Source organism: Natrix helvetica, assembly GCF_964273705.1.
Source record: "Natrix helvetica genome assembly, chromosome: 1".
NCBI lineage: Eukaryota > Metazoa > Chordata > Lepidosauria > Squamata > Natricidae > Natrix > Natrix helvetica.
The window spans coordinates 181,122,141-181,133,511 of NC_138548.1; the positions used below are offsets into that span (position 1 = coordinate 181,122,141).

Sequence of the window (11,371 nt, forward strand, 5' to 3'; positions counted from 1 at the left end):
AGTGCAAAAAATTAAGTACACAAGTAAGAGTTCAGCCGAAATATTCAGCTCTGCATAATAATATAATATATGCTTCCACATTTGAAATAGATAAAGTAGCCTTCAAAATTCTTGCACCTTTCTTCAGTAAATAAAGACCAATTTGAAACTTTGTAGGAAAGAAAGCTTCTAACATCAATAGATTTAAAAATTTTCATCTGATTTCCATAAGCAGTCTTCATAATTAATATAATTTCACCAGATGCTTACACAATACATTACCCTCTTAAAATCCCCAAAGCTTAAATCTGTTCACTTACTTTGTCAAAGGCTTGACCCAACTGATCTTCCAGAACATCATTTTGCTCAGTTAGGATATGGTTTCGTCTAAGAAGGGCTTGTCCAATCCGTGCTGCTAATTCTAGATCTCGATCTTTCTGCTCAGAAAACCATTAAAAACTGTATTATTCTCCCCCACAAGAAGTTATTCAAATGATAGCATTTTTTTCTTTTGTGCATAAAAATGAAGAAAAGAGACAGAGTTTTGATAAAGTAGCAGCATTCAGGAAAACCCAGGATCTTTTTCAAATATTTGGCATTTAAAAACAGACAAAAATCAAAAGCAACATAAAAGCCATTACTATTCATCAAACCTCTGAACCAGCCCTTGGGGGGCGGGGGATATAGAATCAGCTGTACCACAAACACAAGTCATTTCCTTTCTTGTGATCTCTAATCTTCAACTTCCAAACTCTTGAGTTCTGTGGGTGCCTTGGATGTACGTGTTCCCCAAAGTAGATAGTTTCACCCAAATCTGGAGTTAAACTGTCACCCTGTTGCTGAATGGGAAGACATCCTTTCCACTTTACTTAGAATCTGGATCAAGCATAAACTGAGAACTAAACTTTTAAATAAACAGTTTCAGTTTTCCTTTGTAAATGGGTTTCTTTTAATCAATGTCCAAATTATTTTTGAGTATGTAGCCATGGTTCTAATATAAATCTGGTTCTAACATAAAACTCCCTTTTTATGACCCTGTAATCTCTTAATTCAGAGAAGAGTCAAGAGCGATTGGATGGAGCTGAGCATTTACTGGATGGACGCCCTTCCTGATGCCAGGCGGAATTTGCAGCAGATATTTTTCTTTTCACCCTAGGAGAGAAATATTTGGCGAGTTCCTTCATCACTAGGTCACCACATCACTTGATCAAAGAATAAATAATTGTAATCAAGGAAACGAAGTCTTGGAAAATAAGATAACTATGCCAAGTCACAAAAGGCCCAGATATACATACCAATGTTAGCAATCATTAACACAGCAAGGAAAGAAACATTGAAGGAATGGAGGATAGAAGCACAAGTTACTAAGCAAAGCAACTCTGAAAAGGATAACTGTCATCCTTACAAGATAATCCAGACAATTACACCCAGGAGTATTAACATCTATCTTTATTTGAAGGTTACATTAACAGAATCTTGCAAATCTGAAAGTATATCTCCCCCTGCATCCTTGCCATTATAGTCCAAGAAACTAGAAATAATATTTTCCATGGCATTTGGCATGTCCCCATTCCTTTTGTGGGCTTAGCTGTCTCTTATTTGATTGCTGGCCAGTCTGGATCTCTCAAGGTCATTTCCCATAATTCTGAGTATGAGACTAAGGCCAGTCAGGAAAAAAAATGTCTCTACAGACTTTGCGCTCTCAGGATTTATTCTGGGGAAAATAAAACTTTGAGCTGTTTTTTCCAGCCTATATCCTACTCCACTGGCTATTTAAAACTTATTTTTCAGTTTTAAAATCAGGCTGAAATTTGAACTGTAAAGGAATAGTCCAGCAATGTCTTTACTATTTATTCTAACAATAACATTTTGTATGAGACTCTATCGTATTTTAGGCCAAGTTTGAATCATATGAATCAGGGAAAGATTATGGTGTTGGGATTTGAGCACCCTAACAACAACACTACTAAAATGTCTATTCTTAAAATTATCTGTTTTTTCCTCAAATTTTAAATATTTATTTCCAATTTGTAAAACTGTGTTTAGTTATAGAACAACAACAACAATTTTACCTCAGCCAACAGATGAGTGATTACTTCAATATCATTGCAATTTTTGGGTACATGGTCTCCTCTATCTGTGCCAGCAACTGAAAAACAAAACAATTCCTTAATGTGATTTAAACAAATGAAAATAATATACTCCAAGAATAACATACTTAAGAATGCAAAAAAAAGAGAAAAAGGTGAAGACCAGTAATTAAAGAACAAGAATAGGAAAAAAGACATTTAGAATTTGTTGCATTATATTTTTCTTGAATAAATTCTAATTAAAGAAAATAAGAGAAAAAAGTTTTCACAGAAAAAATAAATTTTGGCATATAGAGGTCTGCGTGTTCAAGTCATGAAGTATTATATTTATTATGAATAGCAATGGCAGGACTATTTATGTGTTATTTTAAAGAAAAATCCTAGGTTGGTGTACAGTAGTGACAATAAGTTTTTATTTTTTAACTTTAGGCAAAAAATAAAGCAGTAAAAACTTGCAGAGACTGGCTTTTGGGTTTTTCCTCTCCAAATTTTTAATAATAGTTCTGTTTTGGGTCAGGTAACAGAGGAGAGGAGAGAACAGAGTAGAAAAGTCAGCAAAATTCTGAATCATAGGGCACTAGTCTTCTGCTCATTTCTATCCCTACAAGACCACATTTAGTTCAATTCTCCTTAAAATATTTAGTCAAATAGTCAAGACAGGCAGATAGACACAGTTCCAATCTTCTTTACTGTACATAATTTTTTTCTTCCTTGGCTTGTAAAGAAAAAAATGTAGTCAAGACACAATTTATTATTATATGCAGCAATAGCCTTTGTATCACAAACAGGAAATAGACATATGACAAATCTGTTATGTGGATCTATTTATATCCTAAAAATTTACAATTTATTAGACAGGAAGACAGACCCAATTAACGAAGTATCTATTTTTATTAAAAGGAAAAGTCAAAAGTCTGCTCAACTTAACCAGTAAGTCACAGGTAAGAGAACTCAAGTTATCATATTTCTTAATTAGTATGGAACAATGTCAAAAATCTACTGAGAAAAATATCCAAAATCAAATTGCACAAGTATAAACACATGGGTTTCTTCTACTTTCAGAAGTATCGTACAAATTATTGAAGATTTTGCACTATAAACTAGATGTTCTTCTGTCCATAAAGGCGTAGTCATTTTAATACATATTCTTCCTCATTGCAGCAATCTGTGTTCCAAATGATCTCCCAAACCTTTGGGAGAGATTTTTAGTGACATTAGATGGAAAGAAATAATAGAAAAATGGGTAATCCGTGAAAATATTCTCCTTCTTACTATCTTTTGCCTATGCAAAGTTTACAGTATTTTACTTTACACAACTGAATACAATCCGGTTGTGGATTGTATTCAGTTTTTTCTTACAGTCTAAGACAGAAAGACCTTATTAAATTGCTTAGCTTTTGAAGAAGTTGAATCTCAGGACTTTCTGATTTGTTATCAGGTAGCAAACATCAAAAATTCAAACGTCAATTATAAACTATAAAAATGCAGTTTCTCAGATTTTTCTGGAAAATCTAGTAAAGATATATATTGGCTAATGTTTATGTGTACACTTACCTTGTAGAGTGAAACCCATGAGCAGCTCTTCATTTTGGTTCCAATCCCTTTTATCTAGGGCCATATTCATCTAACAACTTATATACTAGGAGTAGTTTAAAAGAACTGCAGCCAAGCTGAAATCACGGCTAGCCTTTCTTTGTTCTGCAGTACATACACTGCTGAACCTGCAAATAACACTCCCTCGTATTTACTCAGCTATCAAATAAACATTTCTCCAGAAGAATCATAAAATAGGAGGAGCTATACTGTAATATTGGCTATTGCAGTTTTGAATACAGTGGTCAACTAGTTTTCTAGTTTTGGAATTATAAAGGGCATTAAATGGGGAATACTACAATCATATTAGGAGTTTAACTTCACTGACAAACCTTTTTTTTCTACCATAAGTATTAGTGCACTAATGTAATACAAGATTAGAGGAATCTAATATTTCAATCTGAAGTGGAAAAGTGCTTTGGATCTAGCAGAAGCATAATTGCTACTGTGTATATTTGCCAGCAGCTCTTTAAAGAAAGTTCTTTAGTCACTATTGAATTTCAGTTTACTTAATTGGGTAGACTGAGTTCAATCCTAAAGATAAGAAAGTTAAACACACCCATTCTGCATATAAGATGATCAAAAATACATGTAATAAAAAGCTTGTATAAGCCAATATTTAACAAACAGGTACATTGTTTTTGATAGTAGGAAGAGATTTTAATAGCCTTGTTTTTTAGGGCTTGACATAGGCTAATGTTATTGCCTTATACATAATCTGCAATCAATGCCATTTTAACAACTCTGTTCATTGTTGTTTATTTCCATGTTCTCCAACAGCACGTTTAACAAGATCTATGTTCATAGGACATTCCACTATTTAAAAAAAAATTATTAGAAAAAGGAGAACCTGTGACCCCTTGGGTCCCTACTAATGCCTCCAACAATGGCAGAGCTTCTAGTGTGCTGAAAAAGTTCTTTACAATTTAGGGAGATATTCAGAAATATATCTGCCTTGAAAGTAACCTATGAAAGCACAATCAAAAATTAGCAGTTGACCATAGAAAATGTTTTATGACATTTTGTATTATGTCATAAAATGTTTTACAGTAATTTCTCCAAATCTGGAGGTACTTCAGTCGTTTTTGCAGGTTGACTGAATCTTGAATGCTTATATTTGTATTGGGATACTTACTCATATAATGGAGTGCCTCCTCAGCAAGAACAGGAGAAGAAATTTCAGGACCATGACTGTGAGAACTTCTTGACTGTATCCAGTCATCATTTACAGGAAGATATAAAGAATCCACATGTAGTTTGTACTGAGGCAGCTGTTCTTCTAGCATGCTCACTAGCTCTACTTCAGGAAGGTCTTCATTAGGGCAAACATCTAAAGGCATATGCAGACAACATGTTAGAGATCAACTTTGGAAGAAAGCCATTTTTTTCTTTGCTAAATAAATGGTTTTCAACATTTGGAAACAAAATGACTAATGTTATCCGTTCTGATTTGAACTAAGGCCACAAGTCTTAATTTATCCTTCATTTAAAAAGGCAGCATTCCTTTTTAAAGGAGCTGGTTTAGATGCTTTTCTTTCTTCTCCTCCCCAACTTTTTTTTCTGATGTTTATATGATCTGCCTGCCAAGCATTTCGGGAAAATTCACATGCCATTTAATCTACCTTGAGTTTGGCCTAATAAAGGCATTGCTTCATTGTAAATTTGTGACAGTTCTAAAATTCAATATAAAGTACTGAAATTGCAGCCTTGAAGCAATTACAATTTCCAAAACATCTACCAGCGCCTTTTAATTAACTCATCAGTTTACCAGTGATGCTCTCTGAATTGCTGTGGTTGAAATTCATGAGGGTTGCTTCAGGCTTCAATTCTTCGAAAACCACATCCTCTTTCCATTTTATATCTTGCTCCTTCTCATCTGAGCTGAATGATCATTTGGCAATAATCTATTGCTGGCATTCATTTCATATCAGCTAGACAGACAGGAGGCCAAATGAAGATATATTCGAAGCTGCCAGGTTCACTATCTTTACATCTCAATTTTGCCCCGTTCATTCACCATCTTGGGAAAAAGCGGAGGAAAACAAAAATTCAATTTTAAACATTAATGTTAAACAATTCTTGTCCTAACTGCTGCTCTCTAAATGAGTAATTGTATCTTTTCCACATCTTAAACAAAATAGGAGTTTTCTAATTCATTTTCTGCCACTCTTTCTTGCTTTATCCTTGCACATGAAAATCTAGAATAAAAAGAAACAAATATATAGCAAAGTTATCGTTTAGGCAAGTCTAAATATCAATTGCAAGAATGTCAAACTTAATTCAAATACTCTTGTTGCTCCATTTCCTCCCTCTATATTGTTTTATTTAATTAAATAAAATGAGAAAGGTTACTTTCCTTCAGTAAGTTAACATTGCTAATATAATGTTATAAAATGTATTGCAATATGTAATTTTATATCTGTATTAATCATTTTGAATTGTCACAGATCCTTGGCTAAAAAGCAGAATAGAAATAAACTACAGCAAATTAAAGCCTTCAATATATTGCATAGCCATAGACAATGGTGCATGTTTTCTTAGTGCAAAGTCATTTAGGAAATCTCTGTCTGTCTGTCTCTCTCTCTCTCTCTCCCCACACATAAGTACACAATACTTAAAAAAACCAAGTTAATCATATTTTACATAACTTAAAAGTACTGTAGCCTCATTTCTTACATGTAGTCATGTCAACATGTAAAGGATTGTACACTATTTTTTTAACATTTTAATTAAGAAATCTTAGCTTGATAAAGAATCATGCCAAAACCTCTGAGGCTACAGACAACAGCATCCTAAGATAACAATGTCTATTTTGTGTTTAAGTTAGTTTTGACTCTAGGAAATTGCTGCCTAACAAAAATTTTGGCAAGATTTTCGTAAGTGGATTCTATAGCACCTCTTGGTTAGAAACTAGGTGTCCCTCAGCAATGCTTATTTGAATCTGCAATTGCTTGATTATTTCTTGTTATATTTTAATCTACTTCATATAAAATTCTTACATAGTTCTTCAAGATGCATTAGAGAAGGGAAAATTTCACAAATAATTATTTAAATCAGAAAAAATAACGCTTTTAAAATAAAAACATTTATTTTTTTAAAAAAATTATAACAATTAAATAAAATGTATAATTTTATAACAATTATTCATCAATTATTCAAAAGTAGAAGTTCCTCTATGTTTCACTCAGAAATAAGAATAGTTATTACCTCAGGAGTTCAAAATATGAGAAATACAGACACAGAGACACCTTTGTAAGGATTATTTAAAACTCTCCAAATTCTCAGTCATGAAGGTGATGGTTGTCCCAAAAGTGCTTTTTTTCAACAGGCAGCTGGACTTTCTGGTTTTTCTTTGAAAACGTTTCACTTCTCATCCCAGAAGCTTCTTCAGTTCTAACTGGATGGTGGGAAATTCCCAGAAGCTTCTGGGATGAGAAGCAAAAAAATCTTCAAAGAAAAACCAGAAAGTCCAGTTGCTTCTTGAAAAAAGCACTTTTGGGACAACCATGACCTACCTGGATGACTGAGAATTTCCACAGACGTTTTCCAAATATTTGATTATTTTTTCTTCTGCTTATCAGAACACTGATACTTTATGTCAGTCAACAGCCATTCATAGATAAAAGGTTCTCCACCTTGGAAAATCATTACTGATTTAGTTAGACAGAATGAAACAAATCTGAACAATTTCCATATAACTTATAACTCAATTAAGCTTTGCCAGAATCACAAATATAATTTAATTAACTATATGATTTTTCATATAGGAATATATCCTACTAACCTAAAAAGAAACTTCTGCCTGGGTTTTTCTAATGGCATTATTCAGATACTGACAACATTCAATGATATGTCAGGCTTATTGTTATCCGAACATAACTATTTTGAAAACATGCGAACAGTAAACCTTTTTGAAAATCTAAATGATGGAAAATTAAAAGATTAGAATATTACTAGATTGGTAACAAAATAAACTAAGTTAATTTTGTTTTATCTACTGCCTATAAAATCAACTATACAATAATGCTATTTTTCTAGCCATTCTGTTTTCAGATAGTTTATGAAATCACAGATAATCCTGTCATTTCAGCACTACCCTAGGAGAAAATTTTGAATATTTTAATTTGGGGAGTTTCATTGAACTCTATGCTAATGCAGATTTTTGAAAGTAAGAAAATAAGAAATAATTAAGCATTTTTATTCACATTCAATTACTCCCAAGGACCTAAGTTAAGCAGATGTTGTTATTTGATAGTGCTAAAAGTATCATTGCAGGATATAAGCTGCCCCAAGTAAAGTTAACTTTTGCAAGTGACTGGCGATTTCGTCAATGCCAATGGTGTTCATGCAGTGCTTCAGATGTTTTGGGACTGTACCCAAGGCCCTCATCACCATTGATATTATTTTTGCTTTCTTTTGACACAGTTGTACTACTTCTATTTGCAGCTTTTGGTATTTTGTGATTCCTCCCCCCTCCCCCCCAATTCTTTTTCTTCTATTCTGCCGCTTCCATTATTATCATCATTATTTTATAAATAACTCAAAGTAGCAAAGTTATCTAATATCCCTTTCTTCTATTTTCTCCGTAACCACAACCCTTTGAAGTGAGCTGGGCTAAGAAAGAATGAGTCACTCACCCAGCTTTCATGCCTAAGGTGAGACTCGACAGTCTCACAGACTAGAACTTTCTGGTTTCTAGCCTGATGCTTTAACCACCAAACTAAACTGGCTTTCTGTTAAAACAATGTCTGTCTGGAAATATATTAAAAAGAAATAGGCATAACAAACTGTTCCAATATCATTTTAAAACAAAATCAATATAGGGAATCCTAGGGTTATGCAGCACTTTGGATGAGCTCTCCAAACATTCCACTGGAGCACATGGGAGATGAGCTCCATTTAGAGGTGTTTCCAAGCCATGTTGTATGTTGTATGACATTATTTTAAATAATCTAATTATTTTAGATTATCAGCCAAAATATATCCTGCTTTATGATCATCATTTAGATTGATTCACGTTAAACCATGGCCCGTTCAAGCACCTTTAATGAATAAAACAAAATTGGTTGGATCATACAACGTGCTGGGTGAATCCAATCAGTTTAAATTGCAATATTTACTGTCTTAAACAAGCTCACAAGGAAACGAGTTCCACTTTGAATTTACCTAGTTTGACTTACATTTTACTAAATATAGAAAAGCTTTTCTCAAAATTTGGTAAAACAAGTGCATGTAACATGTTGTGGCCCAGCAGGTGCCGTTCGAGTTGCCACCAGACTCTGACAGTGAGGGTCCCTCTGAGTCAGTTCAAGAGGATGTGGAGGACCCTGGACAGGGTTCCGACTCTGAGCAGGGCGCAGAGGGGCTGGTTAGCCACCAGGAGGCGCCTGAGCCTTGGGCCAGTGGGGAGGAGACAAGGGAGTGTTCTCCTGACATCATGCCTTGGAGCAGTGGGGAGGAAACAAGGGAGTGGTTTCTGGATGCTAGGCAACGGAGAGCTGATAGACGTAGAAACCAACTACGCACTTATTTCAAGAGATAATTGGATGCAGGTGATCGTAATCAGGCTCCTCTCCAGACTGTAAAGGGACTGCTTGTGGACACACCCTTTGCAGGAATCAACTGATCATTGGAGTTGGAGAAGCTCTCAGATCTGTGTCGTACTTTGGCAAGCTGGATTGCTGCCAAAGGGTTTACCTGGATTACTGCCGATCTGTTCCCTGGACCTTGGCAGGCAGGAGTGCTGCTAAGGTGGTTATCTGGGGCTTGGAAGCTGGATTGCTGCCCAGAGGGCTATCTTGACCTTGGCAGGCTGGATTGCTGCCAAGGTTGAAACTGTATGTAATAAAAACATTATGCGGAGACTTTGTTTCGGAGTGCCTTGTTTTACAAGAGGAGGGGGGGTCAGAACAGAAACTTATTGACAAATATTGAGTGCAAATGCTTTATTGTACCACACCAAATACTTGATGAATGAATATTGTGCACCATTGTTATTTTAAAGGCCAATTTTAGTTACTCCCAAGTTCCTTAGTATGTGCCAGCCTAAGGAAGCAAAGAAACAATTTTGTACTATAATTTAAAAACTTGTCAATATTGAAGTATAAATATGTTTTACAGAGGATTTTATAGCATTTATAGAAGTCAAAATGGCTTATTTTGGAATACGTGTTAGTGCATATACCGCCATATTGGGTTTTTTAAAATTAACTTTGATAACAGAAAAAAACAGGATTTTTTAAAATTAACTTTGATAACAGAACATACTGATTGTCCATGCAAAGACACAGTAAGGACAAACCAAAGAGAAGAGAAAGGCAAACTTTTTTGTCCAGGTTGCAACAGTGATGTGGTGATACTATTAAAGAGGTATTAGAGAACAGTTTTGTATTTGGGGAAGTTTCTGCAGGTTTTTATTTGAAATAACAAAAATGTGAGAAGCCAATTGGAGGAATTAAACTACTTTAATTGAAAAAAAAATGTGATAGCCCAATTCTGGCAGTTTGGCTTTACAATTTGTGGCTATAACTAGAATTACAGAAAAGATTATATATTAAACATTGTTTAAGAAAAGTGCATGCCAGAATGTATTCAAAAGCACATGCCAGAATGTAAACACTTTCTACCAAACAAAGTGTAACACTTCATATTAATCTATAAGATGCTAATCAGCTAAGACAAATAATATTTGAGGGAATATGTTCTATGAAAATCCTTCCCCTTAAAGAAAAAGAATTCACCAATCTTACTAAAATTAAACATTTGCATTTTTTCTTTGATATTTGCACCATGTAACTATATTTGAAATGTTCTTAAATATACTCTTTAGAATCTATGACTGACTTTCTTAATACTCTCTTCTATAGAATCAACATAATATGGGTATATTCACTAGTACTATTTCACTAATAGTGGCATAATTATAGCACTATTATAACTTATACTTTAAGTGTTGTCTATATATTCAGAATAGATGTAATTATTTCCCCAAAAAGAAACAATGGTTTACTGCTTGCACTTAGGTTACGCCATGTGATTTATATAAAATGGCTCTGGAGTAACTGGTCCTATTACATCAGAAACTATTTAAATGTTACATTATGAATAATATGTTCCGCAATATATTAGGCAGCTTGTTCAGGCTTGCATCTTGACCTTAATCAAGAACCCTTTCCCCCAAGCCATATGGTTAATATTTTTGAGAACAAGATACACCAGAAGGGATACTATTCAACAATATAGCAATTTTCAAGGATAAATTAGACACTAAGCACAAAGGGTGGGTTTTTTTTGGTCTATTCTATACTGTATTATAGTGTACTGTAGCAAAGCATAACAGAGACTTGAATTTTAATGTGTGTAGAGAGAGAGAGAGAGAGAGGAAGAGAGAACAATTGCCGCTATCAGTATTCAGAATTTTTTTAAGACTGGACTTGAACAGCCAAGATTAAATAGCAGAATAAGAAATAAGCAGTATAATATGCATGTTAGAATATAAAATAAATGCTTTCTACCAAGTTTCTTCAAATACCACCTTTTCAGCAGTGGTGGGCCTGACACACATCACTCAGGATAGTGCCACTAAATAGCAGTAAAGAGTTAAGGACTTTCTATTCCTCCCTGCTGCCAATTGGTGGTCATCCAGATTTCTGTAGTCCTAATTCCACAGGCAGGACTTCCTAAAGGTGCTTTAGGAAGAGATGCCACTA

The 11,371-nt window shown here is 34.2% G+C and overlaps 1 protein-coding gene across 1 annotated transcript in view; it reads right to left on the reverse strand.

Moving 5' to 3' along the window:
* Positions 1 to 11,371, reverse strand: part of TRAK2 (trafficking kinesin protein 2) — a 31,988-nt gene that overhangs the window by 18,197 nt on the left and 2,420 nt on the right. The window contains exons 2-5 of the mRNA XM_081937508.1: positions 5,431 to 5,682; positions 4,798 to 4,992; positions 2,052 to 2,128; positions 300 to 416 (exon numbers count right to left, since the gene is read on the reverse strand). Coding sequence (XP_081793634.1) covers positions 300 to 416; positions 2,052 to 2,128; positions 4,798 to 4,992; positions 5,431 to 5,467 — 426 coding nt within the window. The 5' untranslated portion in view covers positions 5,468 to 5,682. The remainder of the gene's footprint in view (positions 1 to 299; positions 417 to 2,051; positions 2,129 to 4,797; positions 4,993 to 5,430; positions 5,683 to 11,371) is intronic.